The 19,580-nt window shown below is 38.9% G+C and overlaps 1 protein-coding gene across 33 annotated transcripts in view; it reads right to left on the bottom strand.

Annotated features, from left to right (window-relative positions):
• NEB (nebulin) overlaps positions 1–19,580 on the bottom strand; it is a 197,563-nt gene that overhangs the window by 152,922 nt on the left and 25,061 nt on the right. For all 33 annotated transcript variants that reach the window (XR_012646484.1, XM_075001956.1, XM_075001929.1 and 30 more), the window contains exons 21-35: positions 18,728–18,925; positions 16,883–16,990; positions 15,361–15,459; positions 14,832–14,936; positions 14,624–14,731; positions 13,582–13,893; positions 13,283–13,489; positions 11,434–11,538; positions 10,976–11,083; positions 9,157–9,468; positions 7,748–7,954; positions 7,377–7,481; positions 5,527–5,634; positions 3,483–3,794; positions 19–225 (exon numbers count right to left, since the gene is read on the bottom strand). Coding sequence is in view for 32 of the 33 variants with exons in the window: in XM_075001956.1 (XP_074858057.1) it covers positions 19–225; positions 3,483–3,794; positions 5,527–5,634; positions 7,377–7,481; positions 7,748–7,954; positions 9,157–9,468; positions 10,976–11,083; positions 11,434–11,538; positions 13,283–13,489; positions 13,582–13,893; positions 14,624–14,731; positions 14,832–14,936; positions 15,361–15,459; positions 16,883–16,990; positions 18,728–18,925 (2,601 nt within the window). In the remaining variant the exon portion in view is untranslated. The remainder of the gene's footprint in view (positions 1–18; positions 226–3,482; positions 3,795–5,526; positions 5,635–7,376; positions 7,482–7,747; positions 7,955–9,156; positions 9,469–10,975; positions 11,084–11,433; positions 11,539–13,282; positions 13,490–13,581; positions 13,894–14,623; positions 14,732–14,831; positions 14,937–15,360; positions 15,460–16,882; positions 16,991–18,727; positions 18,926–19,580) is intronic.

Raw genomic sequence — 19,580 nt, 5'->3', positions numbered from 1 at the left:
CTCTGAGCAAATTCTCACCTTATTCATGATCTGGGCATTCTGTTTAGCCAGCACTTGCTCCATTGCATCAGTTGTAATGGAATATTTTAGCTTGTCTGGGTGCTGGCGATACTTCTTTTCACTGAGAATCTCAGTAGCCTTCTTGGCCTTCTCCACATCCAAAGACTGAATTGGCAGCCAACCAACTCCTTTTAGCCAGTTATTGAAGTCTGTTTTGTAAAGAGTCTTTAAAAAATAAAGAGAGAAGATAAAGAAAATAAGAGAAATCAGAATTTACACACACAAGGAAATGAAACCTTTGATTTTTTTCCAGATCACTGTTGAAGGAAAAATGTGAGTAAAGTTAAACAGTGCTCATTTGCATTTTTCCAAAATATAGGATACAACTAAAAATCATTCAAGATAAAGGGATAAGTTCTTCTCTACAATTCATGTGCAGAATTCCTACTGGAAGCTAAATGTACATAGTCATAAGCAAAATTTTATGGAAAAATGGAGGAAAATTGAGATAGAAGCATAATTAATTTTTTAAAATAAATATTTTATTGACATTTTTAGTTAAGTTGCTCCAAGCAATTTCATCCCTTCAGCAATTTCTTCCTTAGGGCCTGATAGTAAAAATCTTTGCTCTGGCAAAATGTACATAATCCTTAATGGACTGCCTGACCTGCCCTAAAACAGCATGCAGTATGAGGATGCAAAGAATAAAAGCTACGTTATGTATTTAATGAGGGGGAAATGGATATGAGGCACAACAGAACACATTACAAAGAGGGAGGAACTAGTAGGAAAAGTAGAAGTGGGTGGCAACCTGGGCTGCAGTGATCGTGGGGTGGTAGATTTCAGGGTCCTGACACAAGGAAGAAAGGTGAGCAGTAAAATACAGACCCTTGATTTCAGAAGAGCAGACATTTGACTCCCTCAGAGAACGGATGGGAAGGATCCCCTGGGAAGCTAATATAAAGGGGAAAGGAGTCCAGGAGAACTGGCAGTATTTTAAAGAAGCCTTATTGAAGGCACAGGAACAAACCATCTCAATGTGCAGTAAGAAAAGCAAATATGGTGGGCAACCAGCTTGGCTTACCAGGGAAATCTTTAACAAGCTTAAACTCTAAAAGTATATGTACAGGAAGTGGAATCTTGGACAGATAACAAAGGAGGAATATAAATATATTGCTGGAGGATACAGAGGAGTAATCAGGAAGGTGAAAGCACACTTTGAATTGCAGCTAGCAAGGAATATGAAGGGAACAAGAAAGGTTTCTACTGGCATGTTAACAATAAAAAGGCTATCAGGGAGGATGTGGGGTCCTTACTGAATGAGGAAGGTAACTTTGTGACAGATGATGTGGAAAAGCTGAAGTACTTAATGCTTTTTTTGCCTCTGTCTTCACAGACAAGGTCAGCTCTCAGACTACTGCGCTAGGCAATGCACTATGGGAGGGAGGTGGGCAGCCCTCGGTGGGGAAATAACAGGTTAAGAGCTATTTAGAAAAGCTAGAGATACACAAATCTATGGGTCCAGATTTAATGCATCCAGGAGTCCTGAGGGAATTGGCAAATGTCATTGCAGAGACTTTGGCCATTATCTTTGAAAACTCGTGGAGATCGGGAGAGGTCCTGATGATTGGAAAAAGGCAAATATAGTACCCATCCTTAAAAAAGGAAAGAAGGGCAATTCAGGGAACTATAGACTGGACAGCCTTACCTCAGTCCCAGAAAAATCATGGAGGAGATCCTCAAGGAATCCATTTTGAAGCACTTGGAAGAGGGGAAAGTGATCAAGAATAGTAAACATAGATTCACCAAGGGTAAGTCATGCCTGACCAATCTGATTAGCTTCTATTATGAGGTAACTGGCTCTGAGGACACAGGGAAGTCAATGGAAGCGGTATACCTTGACTTTAGCAAAGCTTATGATACAGTCTCCCAAAATGTTCTTGCCCGTAAGTTAAGGAAGTATGGATTGGATAAATGAACTGTAAGGTGGATAGAACGTTTGCTAGATGATTGGGCCCAACAGATAATAATCAATGGCTCTATGTCTGGTTTGTGGTCAGTTTCAAATAGAATGCCCCAAGGATCGGTTCTAGAGCTGGTATTGTTCAACATCTTTATTAATGACCTGCATGTGGGAATTGATTGCACCCTCAGCAAATTTGCAGATGACCCTAAGCTAGGGGGACAGGTAAATACATTGGAGGTTATACATAGGGTCCAGAGTGACCTATATAATTTGGAGGATTGGGTCAAAAGAAATCTGATGAGGTTCAACAAGGAGAAGTGTAGAGTCCTGCACTTGGGACAGAAGAATTCTAAGCATTGTTACTGGCTGGGAACCAACTGGCTAAGTAGCAGTGCAGCAGAAAAGGCCCTGGGGATTATAGTGGCTGACACCCTGGATATGAGTCAACAGGGTGCCCTTGTAGCTGAGAAGGCTAATGGCATATTGGGGTGCATTTGGAGGATGATTTCCAGCATATCTAGACACATTATTTTTCCCCTCTGTTTGGCACTGGTGAAGCCACACCTGGAGTATTGTGTTCAGTTCTGGGCACCCCAGTATAGAAAGGATGTGGATGCATTAGAAAGGGTCCAGCGGAGGGCAGTGAAAATGATTAGGGGCTGGAGTACATGACCTACAAGGAGAAGCTAAGGAATTTGGGCTTATTTAGTTTGCAGAAGAGAAGAGTGACCAGAAATTTGATATCAGCCTTCAACTTCCTGAAGGGGAGCGCTAACGAAGACAGGGAGAGGCTGTTCTCTGTAGTGACAGACAGCAGAACAGGGAGCAATGTTCTCAAGTTACAGAGTGTGTGGCCTATGATGATATTTGGAAACACTATTTCACTAGGATGTTGGTGAAGCACTGGAATGCGTTACCTAGAGAGGTGGTGGAATCTCTATTCCTAGAGGTTTTTAAGTCCCATCTTGACCAAGTTCTGGCTGGGATGATTTAGTTAGGGTTGGTCCTGCTTTGGCGGAGGCCTGGACACTATGACCAGCACAGATCCCTTCCAGCCCTAGGATTCCATGATTCTAGGTCCATTCAGTGATCCACTTATGAAATCTCTACAAGCCATTGGGAAATGAGGGAGAAGAGAGAAAACAAAAACTAGGACTTTAAGTTACCCAGAGAAAATATGTAGGTATGGAAATAAAACTTTGTTGCTGCCACTATATAAATAATAAATAGCAATATCACAATACAATTAGGAACAATTAGAATCCAGAGAAATGTACTTATGATCAGAAAATATGTTCCTTGGCTGGGAAGTAATTTAATATTTAAAGCTAGGGTTTGTTTGCCCAGGGACTACCATGGCTTCCACTATATATAATCATTATAACTCTCTGGAAAATTTAGGGCCCCAAAATGAACATTTGTTTGTTCCCTCCTGGCTTAATCTGCCATTGGCTGTTAGCTGCAAGGTTTTGGCAAAATAGTTATAATAAAATAAAGTTAACTAAACATTACATACATCACTCTGAATCTGCATCATATTTCTTGATAGTTGCACATTCATAGCATCAGGCAAGAGAGTATAGTTGTGAATCAGCTGTTTGTAGTTGGTGTTTGTAACCACTTCCTGGGCTTTCTTTGCAGCTGTCACACTGAACATATCTAGTGGAGTATGGTACTTTGTCTTGCTGCTCTCATAACCCTTCTTGTACTCGCGTTCTGACTGCATTTTGGCCATGTTCATGTAGTGAACCAGTTTGGGATCATCCTGCAGGCTACGGAATCCAACATGTTTGCCTTTTTCTTTTTCATACGATTCCTTATACTTGTACTGGAGAAAAAGAAAACAAGACCTTTGGAAAAGGTAGATGTGTTCATGATCCATTTAACACTTTAAAATTCAACATTGTTGTAACTACAACCCATAATATACATCCTGAAATTGTTTTACAGACATTAACTGATTAATTAGGTCATGGGGAAGAGGACTGTTGGCTTTCATTCCCCAGCCTGCCCGTACCTAAGCCATAGATATAGAAAACAGAGCTTGGAGAAATTTTTCCACCAAAACTTTACAGTGAAAAGCAGATTCAGTGACACCACAACATTTTGTATATTCACATAGGTTTTGCCAAACTGTATGTGTCAGGGCCCCCTCCCCTCCTAAGAGAATCCAGAAAAATGTCAGAATGTAATATGTTTCATTTCTAAACAGCTTTCATGTTGAAATTGCCTTCAATCCATTTTTTAAAAAAATCAATCAGTTAAATCAAATCTTATTTTTATTTGTCCATTTGCTGAAAGCTTTGAAAAACAATTTCTCAAGAAGTTCACTCTAGAACACTAAAATAGCTGTGTAGACATCCTGGCTCAGGCAGGTGCTTGAGCTCTGAAGCTGTTTGAAGGAAGGTAAGCCGCTGAGCCCAAGCTCCAGCCTGGGCCACATCTAAACAGCTATATTTACTGCTGTAGCCTGAGTCTCACAAAGTCAAGTCTGTCAGCCCTGGCTCTGAGACCTACTGCTGCCTGCTGCCTCTCATGGTATGACTTTACCCTTCACTGCTTCTTTTTGTGATCCCTCTCCTTTTGCCTTCTGTCTAATGAGAATCTGGCTTAGCCGGCCAAGACTGCATAGACTGCCATACTTTTAGAAACCTGTGATCAGAAAGAAGCATCTAACATTAATTCCCTAAATAAGCTGGTGCTGGTATATGTTTGCCAGGACTAAGATTTTCCTGAGATTACAGTGAAAGTCAAGACAGAAGTTGTATTTTCTATCTTTACCACTCTCTTCTTTACCCTTTTACATGTGATGGGACTGGACTTTAAAGAACTCCTCAGTCCTCCTAAACTAATCTTTTTCTCTTTTCCCCCAAAAGGACGGTTATTGTCTTTGTTACCATCTAAGAGACTGAGACAAATCGCATTTTTTCCCTTCCAAAAGCTATCTACAAACAAAAGAAGCAAGAAATATTGTTGAAATGAAAGCCTTATTTAGTAATTTACATTTCATTTGCTTTAACTGTTTTTCCTTCTTTCTATCTTTTAAGACTCTTTAATAAAAGGTTAACATGATATTTAATGAGCTTGTTGTGGTACTAAGCAAGCTGAGGTCTCTGTGTATCAAGCCTTCTTTAAAAGTACTTACTATTGAGCCGTTTAAAGGTCATATAGCAGCTTTGACTCTTAGGGCTTACATACTCCATCTATATTAAAACAACAATTTCTGTGGAATTAAGATGTGCCACAGGATCAGAACTGCAGCTCTGAGGAACACTCTACAACTCTACAACTTAGCAGCACAAGAAGTGCTTGAAGGAACTTGGCAGGGCCAGAGCTTCATTCAGATTGTAGAGCAGGGTTTTTAATACACCAAGACATCCAACTAACCAGGATTCAGATGTCAAGCTATGAGTGTATTCAGCTTTTTTCTGAAGTCCACATGGAAATCCACATCACCTGATAATTGCATATTATCACAAGAGCATTCAGACAATAGTATTATAAGGTGCAGAAAGTTACAATAAAGTAGATCCTCTAATTTGTATCCAAATTATACTTACATCACTGGCAATGTTTCGGGATGCTTTAGCAGCAATTACAGAGATAGCATCTGGTTTCAGATCATACCCTTTGGCAATTGTTTTTTTCCAGTCTGCTTTGTAATAAGCCTTTAAAGAAAAAAAATGAACCAACAATTTTTCTTATTACTTGTAGTTAATAATCTTAAGATTACAGTTAACTCCTATTTCTAAATTACAAATATTATATTGAACATTCAATATACAACCATCCTGTAACATAGTCATTTCAAGTCAGTGCAGTTAAATGGCCTCATTCACTAGATGAGCATTTCTGGCAATTTCTAAGGAAAATGGCCATAACAATAGTATTTAATGGGCGCCAGAACTATGCAAATAGTAAGTTTGCTCAATATCACTATGTCTACACAAGAAGCCTTTGTCGACATAAGTTACTGTGAGAAGGGACTTCCAGGCAAAATTTCTGTCAACAGACTGCATCTACACATAAAAGGAGACCAAAAGAGCAATCCGCTCTGTTGACAGAGAGCACCAGACTGCCTGGCCCTCTCTTGACGTAATGGCTGACCAGAAGCTCTGCAAATAGGGCTGCCTGATTAACCAGAAACTCTATCTGTTGACAAAAGGGCCCTGGAGGATCTACATGGCTGTACTGTAGACAGAACACTGTCAAGAGAGGTGTTATACTTGAATGGGGAGATGTATAACACTGCCAGTGGATGTGCTGGGTTTTGTCAACAAACTGTCAACAAAGTGCATTTTGCATTTAGATGCTCTGTGGTTTTTCTTGAAGAAAGCCCAATTTTGCTGTGAAAAGCCTTTTGTGTAGACATAGCCCATGTGTTTAGGGGGGCATCAAAACTATTCAACTTCAGGTTGAATATGGTAAACAGCTTCCAGTAGAAAATATTATTTTGTGGAAATGCTGAAATATATCTTTCTAGCATTTAAAATAATGCCATTTCAAGATTTCATTTCAAAATGATATGTCAATTCAAAATTATATTTGAAGCATTTCATTCAACCTGAACATTGGGGGAAGAGAATTGTTTTGAAATGCACTGATTTTTTTTTTCTGCCCAGATTTTTTGTGTTCAGCCAGTGAACCAAAAAAAAATAGCTCTAGGGAAGGCCCTGGCTCAAAAGCCCCTTTGACATCATTGAATTAATGGGAATTTTGCCAAAGTAAAGGCTTCAGGATTAGGTTCTATGCTTTTAAGTGACCTGAAAGAAGCAGAGTGGCTGGTTCAGGGGGACGGGTAACAAAATATCTCTGTTACTGGTATGACCCTGACACCAGATTCTCAGTGGTTCAATACAACTACTACTTTATGATTATCTATTGGACTATATGAAAGGAATTGGTGATCACTGACCAATTCCCAGAGGACAAATGTCGTCTTCATCAAATTCAATAATTGCTATAAAGGGCTCCCTCTGACCCTTACTGACAGTCTCAGCAGACAGCCTTACAGTGATTGTATTTATGCATCTATCTGTGTTTCTAACCTAAGGCTCAGAACTGACGAGGAACAGAGATTGTGCTACTGTCTCTCCCTTAACTGAAGTAAAAGAATTTCAATCTCCACACTGAATGGAATCTGAATATTAAGTGATATTCTGCATTTCTTATTAATTCTAACTATTCATTTATGCCGCAGCACAGCATAACATTAAAGTATATGCTAGGTCCGTCTGTATTCAATAAGGCACTTAAAGTGCACATTTAGCTGTAAGCTCATGCATTTAGGCAAGAGCTTTGCTAAACTAGGGTCTCACCCATTTGCAACATTCAAATCTAACACCACAAATATGCCAAAAATAAAAACTACTAATACCCTTTCATAAATGGTCTAGTGTCAAATACTCACATCACTTATGTTTAATGCATTGACCTTGGCTTGAATAAACTGAGGAACATCAGGGTCCAGAGTATACTTGTGTTTCAGTTTCTCACCTTCCTGCTTATAATTTATCTAAAAAGGCAAACACACAATATCTCTTTTACAAGATACAAGGCTGGCCACAGCACCTTAATCATATACAAGTAGCAATGTTTACGTATCAACAAACTGAAGTTTTAACACATGCATAACCTTTGAAACACAAAGGTTTACTAGATGGAATTTGAGCCTTTTATTTCAAAACATGCATATCTCAACAATTATCGACAATGAATTAAGAAAACACACAACTGTAACATTCTGTCCTGTTCACAATAGCGTGTTGAGAAATTGCTTACCTCACTCAGTTGCTTGGTATTGTGCTGAGCCAGAACCATTGGTATAGAGTCCAGAAGACTTGTGAACTTCAAGTTGCCTGGGTGCTGGCGATATTTCCTTTCATTTAAGGCCTCTCCAGCTTTTCTAACCTTTTCAACATCCAGAGACCCCAGAGGGCTCCATCCAATACCCTTGAACCAGGTATTGTAATCTTGTTTATACACGTTCTGAAAAAAGAGAAATCCTAAACTGGTCAAACATTACAAAGACCTTCACCCTGAATAGCATTCCTTCTATTCAAAAAGATAATCAAATGGCCTAATCAATGTTGTCTGCATATGACAGAAAATATATATACACTCTTATTGCAAAAACAAAGTTTGCTTTAGCCTTGTAACACTTCCCTATAATTTCATCCTGGGTACCCTACATGCCTTGCTTCATACATTTAGTTTTAAGTAATATTTACAAAGTGTTTTGTCTCCTCACGTTGTGCAAACTTCTACAATCCCTCCTATTCTAAAAGCATTCCTGCTACAATATGGTGAATGTACAGCATTCTAATTTTTTCTGTATTGTATAGGACTACACTGGATTTGCTTTTCACACTAATGAGCTCTTTAAAGCAATGACGTGATTTTTGTTCACTTGTTGCACAACATACAAAATTTACAGCATGGTAGCTCAAATCTACTCCAACTGTAAAATAACAAAGACATCTTTGCAGGCAGAGTGCTGGAAGGTTGGGACCATTCCTTCCATGTCTCCTCCCTCCTGACCTTCCACATTAGTTTGCGTAGATGGGTGGAAAAACCAGTCCTGCGATGCAGAGAGTAGCATCTACTAGGCCAACTAAAACTCACAAAAGGTTTAAGTGGGGTGCAGTGTCCAATATTGGTTCTCTGCACGGGGATGACTTTATTATCATAATAATAATAATAATAATAATTAATAGTTGTATTTTTGCCTGCTCCCTCTCAAACGTAGCTGGTAAGAAGCTACCTTGTTATTATGTTGCCTCAATCTGATATGAGGATGAAATCATGGGACTTTCAAAATATTTCCTCGGTTAACCAAACAAAAATGGTGTGCACTGCAAGACAAAATCGGTTTTGGGGTCAAGTGTGATGCAGGGCATTTTAAAAAGTCCTATGAATTCAGTATTCCAAAAGTACAATCCTATTGGTATCATGCCAAAAATCTCATGGAATAAGATTCTAGCCTCCGAAGTGCAAAATCATCAACTGCCATAGTAAAACTTGTTAGTTGTCCCCAAACTGATAATAAATTCTGCATTAAATTTTTACAAGGACATGCTGAGTCCCAACACAGCACAAGGACCTTCCAGATAATAATAAACACACTTTTCTTGGGTCACATTATACAGTTTTTAAGCAACTATAAAAATTGCCAAATTTGAAACACTTACATCACTTTGAATATTCATCATGTTCTTCGTAAGTTCAACACTCATGGCATCCGGCAGATACGTATAGTGGTGGATCAGATGTTTGTAGTTGACATTGGAGGCTATGTCTTGAGACTGTTTAGCGGCCTGGATACTGAACATATCAGCAGGTGTATGATAGTTGGTCTTGGTCATCTCATAGTCCTTCTTGTACTCACGGTCAGACTGCAGCTTTGCAACTTTCGTATAATGGACAAGTTTGGGATCATCATGCAGACTTCTGAAACCAACAAGTTTTCCTTTTGCCTTTTCATAGGCTTCTCTGTATTTATACTGGAGAGAAACATCAAGAGAGAATGGTATGTATACTATGCATATCTATTGGGTATGTATACTGATAGCTAGATTTAATGTTCAGACAATAGAAAAGTGTCCTTTTTTGTAATGGTCTTTCGGGAACATATTGGAAGAGCTGCAAGTAGTTCAAATGGGTCAGCCATCCCAAGTGGAATACCCAGTGGCTATATGTATACTAGATTTTCTATTATTGCCTTACCAACAGTGCAGCAATGGGAGTAGTATTGGTGTAAGCACTAGTGTGCAGGGCACGACGCCAAACCCTGTACAGAACAGATTTCTCATAACACTGTGGTGAATGCTCTGCCAACACAAGCACTTCTCCCACTGATACCACTTGTGGATCTACATCAGTGAAAGTGCAGTGAAGGAAAACTTCCAAGGGAAGTCCTGTGTTAACAAGGTGCATTCATAGAAGAGTTAACCAGCAATTGGTTCATCAATGATTTAGCTGTGGCAAACAAAGTGAATACAACTGGCCAGCTCCTAAGTGATGATTTAAAATCACGAGACCAGCTCCCAGTTTGTGCAAATAACACAACCTGAGCTGTGCATAGGTTCCTCATCCTATCTATGGCAAAATTCTTCCCAGGATGGAGTGGATCATGCCACTGTAGTGTTCATACAACAGATTATCTGACAATTTTCCATAGCCAGGTTATGTTGTTTAATAGCTTTGTCATATAGTCATATATGACAAATGAATTAAAACAGACACTACAGCAGCTTCTGTTTATATAAAGCAAAAGAGTTCAGAATAAAATAGGCCTTTTCCCATTTTGCTACTTGAGCAATGTTTTGTCAGCAACCTTCTCAAATCCTTACTGTATAGTAATGCTGGCAGTTCATCATAGCTGAAGGAGAAAATCTTGTTGGAAGGCAGTCTCTCAATGCCCACGCAGAGTAGGTAGAAACTGAATGACACAAACTATGACCAAATAGTGATGTTATAAATATAGCAACTCTTCTGGAGCAGGCTAACCGTTCCTGAGAGAGAGTAAGGCTAAAATGTCTCATAAAGTTGCAGGAGGAGGGCTAACTTACAAAGCTACTGAAGTTCATACTGTATCTAACTCAAAAAAGAGTGGGTAAAGGGTAACCTGCCTACCCTAAGAAGGCATTACTAGTGGTTATGTGAAGAAAATTGAAGTGAAATAATTTTTATGAGAGTCTTCAACAAGAATTAAATTAAATTCTAAGGGCCAGATCCTCAGCTAGCGTAAGTGGACATAGCTCCACACTGAATTCAGCAGAGCTTTGTCCAGTTACTCCAGCTGAGGATCTGCCTGAAAATATTCTATTAGAGAAATTATTACTTACACTAACATTTTGAGGCAGAGTCAGAATCTGTTATACTGGTGTCTCCAAAGAAACTTCTTGTGGGAGTGACTGCTCACTAATGGGAGTGAGGGGCTCACAATCTGGCTTCTCAATTTAAGAATTTTATTAGAAATGACATAAAATGTAACAAATGGATACTTACATCACTAGCAATGTTTCTTGATGCCTTAGCTAGAGTAAATGGAATAGCATCACCTAAAACATTGTGTCCCTTGGCTATCAAATCATGGTAATCTTGTTTATAATATGCCTAAAAAAGAACATTCAAATATTATTCTGCACCATGTAAACTGTAAATAATTCAAATAGTTAGATCTGAGCTGAGCTATTACAGGTATTACAGGATTTGGAGGATGTAGTGGTAACATATACGTCATTCATCATTTAACAAGAATACAGCCACATTAAATAAGCTAACAATGACAGCAATTGTTTTGTTATAATTTGATTATGTAGAACTGCATCTACACATCAACCCTAAGTCAGTGAATTGCTTACATGGTATCATTATTTGAACATATTATGTAGCATGCAGCATTCATTATTACTTATTTCATTAGCAACATAGGACTTAGGCATATCCTTCAAAAAACCACTTACATCACTGATATTGGCTGCATTGTATCTAGCCTGGATAAATTGTGGGACATCTGGTGTCATGGTGTATTTATGTTTGACTTCCTCTCCTGAAGATTTGTATAACCTCTGCAAAACACATGACATGGTTAATCACTTCTTTCTAAGAAAAGTGAGTCCCAGATTACTGCATATAAACCGAGGGCTCAAGTTTGGTCCCACAGATATATATTGCCACCTACCTCAAAAATCAGTGACTGCACTTTCATGCACAGGCTCTGATTTTATAAGCTGTGTGTGCAGTAGCCTATATGACACAAATTTCATGGCTGGCAAAGCATATATAGAAAAATTAAACAGTATGACCCGCAAAGGCAAACGTGTGTGTGTGAGGGAGAGAGCAAGCATGTGGGCACAAGCTAGGAAGTGTAATACACAGGAGAACCTTGCTATCTTGCAATGACTAAAATACATATTGTAATTTCCTGAATTTATGAACTAGTGATGACGGGAATGCCACAACCACAGGCAGAAAAATGCAGTGTGTCTATTTAATCTGACAATTCTAATTACATTTAAGTTGTTTTAGGAATATTTCAATTAACTATAAATATACTGTAAGTATATTCTAAAAAAGACTTAGTGGCACCTCCCCTTAATGTTTTAATATTAAACCTTTTCCAAGACTGGAAGGCTTTTGTGAAGATGCCAAAGTGTACAATTTAATGAAAGGAAGATCAGGGAAATTCTCCTGGCCTTTAGGACATGATGGCTATTCTGATCTGGGAGGATGAACTAAAACCCTGGATCTGGTTTGTATGGGCACACTTATCCATTGAACATAACATGCTTTATTTTACAAATTTAAGTATGTAATTAGAACTAAAACCCTGGATCTGGTTTGTATGGGCACACTTATCCATTGAACATAACATGCTTTATTTTACAAATTTAAGTATGTAATTAGAGGAAGGCCCGGACTGTTAAAGGTATTTTGCTGTTTCCACACTCCAACATTGCAATGCTTATGAGGTTTAGTACCTTAAATCTCATTTTCAAAAACGATTTAGGCACTTACGAATCAAAATCACAGTCAGTAAGATTTTAGTTCATAGCTCCTAAATCCCTTTCGAAAATGAGACTTAGGTGTTGCAGTGCTACAAACATCAGTGCCTAAGTATCTTTTACAAATCTGGACTGGACTCTCTGTGAGTCAGTAAGTCTGAGAGTGTAAGATGTAACTTTTTATCATATCTGTAGTTGCACATATTAATCACACCAGTTGTAAAAAAAATTCCTTCATTTCAGTGGTCCAATTTAAAATATTTACCAGATCTTCAGCGGATATATATCAGCATAGAATAGCCCTTTTCAATAAATTGCTAGCCCTATTGAAGTCAAAGGAAATTTTACCATTTACTTCATTTACTTCATTTACTACATTTACTTCAACTGGTCTGAAATTTCACCCTTTCGGCTAAAGTGATTTACACGAGCTGAAGATCTAGACAATTCTGTTCTCAGTAACCACAGTGTAAAATGCTGGGTGTGTTGTGCAGTGGATCATACTACATGATCATAAAGGTAATTTCTGGCCTTAAAATTGCTGAATGAATGGAATTAAGAAGTCCATTGAATTCAGCAGAAATATTCAATACAAAGCTAACTATACACATTTGCTGGGGTTTTATGTGTATATGCTCACAACTATCAAAACTGCAGAACACCACCCCCCATTCCATTTGTATGGAAATATCCTTCCACAGATGTAACAACAATTTACAGGGAAATCGTGTGACTGTTTTTTTCATGTAAGCCAGTGCATACACACAGACAGTTTTTCTCATGTTCCGTTTTTCCTGGACTTACTCACATCATTGAGTTGAAGAGTATTCTGCTTAGCTTGAACCATAACTGGCGAGTCCACCACGCTGGTAAATTTTATGGTGTCAGGATGCTGACGATATTTCCTCTCATTCAAAGCTTCTCCTGCTTTTCTGGCTTTCTCTACATCCAGTGAACCAATGGGAATCCAGCCAATGCCTTTCATCCAGTTATCATAGTCTTCTTTGTAGGCATGCTACAAAAAAGTGATCACACAGGTCAAATAGCTAGGTTTGCCTCTTGCCTGATCTCTCTGGTACATTCTGCAGAAATAAGTGTGTTACTTACGTCACTCTGTATCTGCATCATGTTCTTGGAGAGTTCCAGGTTCATCGCATCAGGTAAGTAAACATAATTATGGATCAGCTGCTTGTAATTAACATTGCTGGCAATGTCTTGAGCCTGTTTGGCAGCCACAACATTGACCATATCTAATGGGATGTTGGTTTTGGCTTTTGTTTTCTCATAATCTTTCTTGTATTCCCGTTCGGACTGCAACTTGGCTACTTTCACACAGTGAACCAGCTTGGGGTCATCCTGGAGACTTTGGAAGCCAACAAGTTTACCCTTGGCGCGTTCATAGTCTTTTTTATAGTGGACCTGTCGAAGCACAAGTCAGACATAAAATTTCACTTTCTTTCGTGAACAACATAAAATGTAATTGTGAAACAATGAGAGGAGTTTGGAAGTTCTAGGGCAATCATAACTATTGAATTACAACAATTGTAATTGATTTTCATTAAACGTAATCATAATGTAATTCCTATACCTCTCTTCATTTCCACCTCTACACAAGTATTAACTAATCAATCCTCACAGCTCTTCCTTCCCTCCATCACTCCAGAGGTAGGTCTTTTTATCCCAATATTGCACATGGAGCAGCAGGAAAGTCAGAAATATATTAAGTGACCTCCCCAAGGTTTCACATCAAAGCCCACTGGAGTCACTTTGGGTCTTTCCTTGACTTTTAGACCAGCCTCCAAATTATTGACAGAGATGTGGTAAGAACTCTGGTATCCCTTGCTCATAGGCCTATGACCAGAACACAAGACTTCATTGTCTCTCTTCACTGCAGTAGAACATTGCAGTGATATTTTATTTAGTTCATGAGTTTTATAAAATGAGAGTATCAGTTTTTGACACGTACGTATAATTGAAATACATTAGTTAAGTAACAGAATAATAAATTTAAAAACTGACTTCATTTCTATTAAAATGATCCAGAAAATAACCAAGCAAAGATTCAATAAAAATGCATCTCAATAAAACAGTTGTAATAGAAACACAGCGTATTTTAAATTAATTCATCAATGAAATGTGATATACTTACATCACTGGCAGCCTGTCTAGCAGCCTTGGCCACTCGGATAGGAACAGCGTCACTTCTTAGGTCATATCCTTTTGATTTTAATTCTTCCATGTCCATTTTGTAGTAGTTCTGGAAGAAAATGTCACTTGTGAAATTACACTCTAAGCTTCCCAACATATACTTAAAGTTGCACTCTAAATCAAGTATTCTTACTCCAATGTACACTTACGTCACTAATATTGTAGGCATTAACTTTAGCCTGAATAAACTCGGGCACATCAGGAGGCAGGTGATACTTGTGAATTATATCCTTATTTTTGGCTTTGTATAGTATCTGAAACAGGATGTAAGAAATAAGTTTGTTCGTCAAATGCTTATAGATTTTAAATGCTTAAAACATGCTTACTTGATATGCATCTTAAGGATCTTATACAATAATACTTTTATGGGTACAATACTGTTACAAAGAAGGTAAAAACATAGGCCCATTGAAGTGAATGGCAAAATTCCCACTAACAGCAATAGGGCCAGAATTTCATGCACGGTCTCCTACATACACATACACACACATACTCAAACCTGTTGCAAACCATCATTTTAGGGACTAAGAAATTCTGCTAAACCAACAGAAGTTATTTTCAAGTAACACAGTGAATTGTACTCCGTATATTGAGTATAAAAGGCCCTCGAGTAAGGGTGGGCTTTGTGTAGCGGTTATAACAAATGTGTATAAAGCCACTTGAAATATCAGCACTTACATCACTCCTCTGGGCCTGGTTGATTTTAGCTTGTACTATAACAGGCTCATCTTCAATCTGGGTAAACTTAATAGTGTCTGGTTTCTGGCGATATTTTTTCTGTTCAGAAAACAAAAAGTCAATGTTACATTTCCTTGATGATTAACGTCATCTTTTGATCTATTTCCGTTGCACCACTGTACAAAAGTGAGCAGAGGATAACCGTACGGTTTTATATGAGACTTGTCCATATACACAAAGAAAATTTTAGTCATAATGGTATTAGGTATTTTCATAAACAATTACTCTAAGTTGCATTTACAACATTTGGGTGTAGGAACATACTGCTTTACATTCAAAATGGAAAAGCTGCTGAAGAGATAGGATTGTGCAAACTTTTGTGACCTGTTTGTACTCTTGTGCATATTTTGCATGTGCAACATAAGTACACACACGTTAAAATGTTGACCTTGGTGCTTATTTTCCAATGGCACTAATGTAAGCTTTTGACCATATTCTGCTTTCTTTACTCCTTCAGAACCCTTTAGCCTTCACTGCGTTGTACAGGCATTAGAGAAAATGGAATTGTATGCAGTATCTTCCATTTCCTATGCCTTATATTTCAATCTATAATAACAGTGATGATGCTATGATCATTATTTTCATCTTAATCATTTATCTGTCATTCTACTGAAGTCAGAAGTGATCATGAATGTGTAAGTTATCACAAGTACAGGAGAGAAACTCAGCCAGAGAGAACAAATCTATATGCATAAATTGCAAACCTGGTCCACATTATCAAATTTGCCAGCTGTTAGGTAAATTTCATTGCAGACCTCAGAGAATTATATAAAGGCTTGCCATTTGGAAGGTGTGCTGGGCCTAATTTACTCTTAAAGAAGACAACAGAACACATCTTGTAATGTTAGTAGAGCTCAAGATGAATTTGAATGTGGATTGATGGTGTGATATGCACCAATCTTTATGTTTATCTTTATTCACTACAACTCATCTTGTCTAACTCCAGATCTATCATATGTGAAATATGAAATACCAGAAGCTGTCTGATTCTCTGCTGATGATGGTTGTGAACTAAAAAATGAGCATATTTTACTGAGTTGTCTTTTCATCCCACAGGAAGATCAGAAAGAAGTCTTCCTGTCTTGCAGGTTCAAAACAATTATGGGAAGTGGGACCCAAAACAAGCATGAACAATGTTATGTCTCCAGGAATTCATGGTTCTTTTTAAGCCCAAACACATTCAGGAACAAGACCACTTAAATATCGCATTGGAGGAAACCAAAAGGTGAATGGACATGTATTTTTAATATTGGTAAATATGAGTACTTACATCAAATACCCTTTACTCATTGGACTGATTCTGCAAGGAATTCTCATTAACATCAAGGATTAGTCAAGAGGGTATTCCACATGTAAAGCAGCATGATATAAGCTAGAAGAGTAGTGCCCTGTTGTCTTAATATTTTTCTAGTGTACGCTTCATTGGAATAGCAATTAATTTAATCACACCAAATTTCTTTACCTCATTCAAAATGTTTGAAGCTCTCTTAGCCTTCTCCACTTCCATGGACCCAAATGGCACCCAGCCACAACCTTTCATCCAGCTATTGTAGTCAGATTTATATTCATTCTGGACGAGACAAAGACAAATGAGGTGTTTGATGAAAAGAAAAGGCTTCTGTTTGTCTGAATTAGCCATTTTTCCAGCAGTTGTAGTTGAAGGAAGCTTGAAACGTTAAGTTTGATATCAAGAAAACTGGAATTGCCCAGGAACCAAAGGCAAAGTACTGGAATGTCCAGACAAAACACAGAGCCTTCCAGTTTTTTAATGCATTTGAGCATGACAGGTGGCTTCCCCTCATAGTAAAAGTTTAGATATCTGTGCTTTCTTGAGTGCATTCAAGAAGTGCCCATTAACATTAAAGGGACCCAGATGCATACATTCAAGGGGCTTCACTGTATTCTTTTCACAAAATATCTTTGCAACAGTATAACTAAGGTTGAAAATATCTAGAACAGGGGTCAGCAACCTTTCCAAGTTGAAGTGCCAAAATTTCACCTTTTGACATCTATGTACAGCTGACTGCAGGTGATACTTTTTAAAGTCACTAATAGTTCTACTTACAACAGCTTCATTAATAAATAAATTAAGATGCAGGGTTTAGCATTCATTAATCCACAGACTTTAAGCAAGCTCCTGGCTCAATGGGGGAGGAGGGGTGCAGCTGAGTTCCTGCCTTGCATGCTGGGGGTTGCTGACCCCTGCTCTATATTTTAAGCAGAGTTCTCTTTTACACTGTTCAGGGTCTCATTGCTAAGGTAATAAGAGCAACATAATGCTTATAAACTAACAGCTCTTCTTCCTAACTTGGTGGGGCCATGAGCACTGGAAACATATTTTCACATTTTGGAGCTGGGGAAGGACTCTCAACAGAGAAAAGCTGAAGTAGTGTTCCATGAACCCTACACTTTCATCACAAACCCCCCCCCACATGCACACACTCTGCCTTCAGCACGTTGGGGCAGCTGCTTCTCTTCTCTCCCCCTGCTCTGGGGAGGGTTGTGGAGCAGTGGGGCTCATGTGCTGCATCTGGGCCTGGGCGATTGGGTGGTGCACATGCTGAGGAGCTAGGTGATTGGCTCCTCTCAGGTGGAAGGAGGACAGGGAGTGATATTGTTTGCTGTCTGGGCAGAGTAGACATTGTGGGCTTCCTGTCTTCCATCCCACCCTTAAACTAGCATGCTGGATCTCTGGTGAAGCCAGTAGCTGGGCAGATCACCAGTTCCAGGGTCTGGAAGGGATTCTTCCCATATTGCAAAACTGACAAATCACTATGTGTGGGGTTTGTTCACCTTCCATCCAGCTTCTGAAGGTTTGGTGTTGGGAATTAGGTTACAATACCTGTAACTTTGCAAGGGTCCATTGTTGTTGGTGGGCTGCCAAGGGTATGCATGAGGCCTTTATAACTCAGTGGGCTGGTTGGATATTGATTCTGACCAGAGCCTGGCATGATAAGGGGTTTGTCTGGCTCATCTGGCTTATGGTCTCCCTGGTCTCATGTCTCCGAAATTATTGCACATCATTTTTCACTGCATATCTAAGACAATCCTTTTGGCATGCAATATTGTAGCTGGGAGCATCTTCATATTAATTACATTGACAAAACTGCTCAGAAACAGCACACATCCTGTTAGTCAATATCATACATTTTGGAATGTTTTGTATTTTTAGCACTTATGCTAAATACCAGCATGCTGTGTACTCCAACTTTGCTTGCAGGGAATTTTATGTAAGCTCAGTTTGCATGAGAAGAACCTTTACAGAACTGGCCAGTAATACCCTGCATATCAAAATATGACGACTTACATCACTCTGCAGAGAATAGGCCTTCTTTGCAAGCTCTACATTAATACTGTCAGGAGGATAAGAATAATTATGTAGGAGATGCTTGTAGTCTACGCTGCTGGCAATAGCCTGAGATATCTTAGCCTGAGCGATTGGGATCATGTCCAGCGGTGCTGTGTATCTGCTCTTTGATGATTCATAGTCCTTTTTGTACTCATGCTGTGAAAAGGAATTCAATAAATGTTTTAGATTAACATAAAATAGTTCCTAAAATAGTCTTTTCAGAAGAAAATTGCTTCTTGACAACAATCAAATGTTTTAAGTAAGTTCTGTATTCGCTAATTCAATTGGCGGTATTAGAACCCGACAGGCACAATATTTTAAAGAAGTTCTTTGGACAGTAAACTGTAAATTTGCTGCCATTAATCCATATTTTGAAATTACTGTTATGAGCTCAGGAATGCTATATGGTAGGGACGGACCATAGACCATCGGCTATACCAGAGTGTAGGGGTTCTGCATCAGAATAAGGGCACAGTATGGCTACGTCTACACGTGCACGCTACATCGAAATAGCTTATTTTGATGAATAACGTCTACACGTCCTCCAGGGCTGGCAACGTCGACGTTCAACTTCGACATTGGGCAGCACCACATCGAAATACGTGCTGCGAGGGAACGTCTACACACCAAAGTAGCACACATCGAAATAAGGGTGCCAGGAACAGCTGCAGACAGGGTCACAGGGCGGACTCAACAGCAAGCTGCTCCCTTAAAGGGCCCCTCCCAGACACAGTTGCACTAAACAACACAAGATCCACAGAGCTGACAACTGGTTGCAGACCCTGTGTATGCAGCATGGATCCCCAGCTAC

The sequence above is a fragment of the Carettochelys insculpta genome, chromosome 8, assembly GCF_033958435.1.
Source record: "Carettochelys insculpta isolate YL-2023 chromosome 8, ASM3395843v1, whole genome shotgun sequence".
NCBI classification, from domain to species: Eukaryota; Metazoa; Chordata; order Testudines; family Carettochelyidae; genus Carettochelys; species Carettochelys insculpta.
The sequence above is the reverse complement of the archived record's forward strand: the minus strand, read 5'-3'. Positions and strand labels throughout refer to the sequence as shown.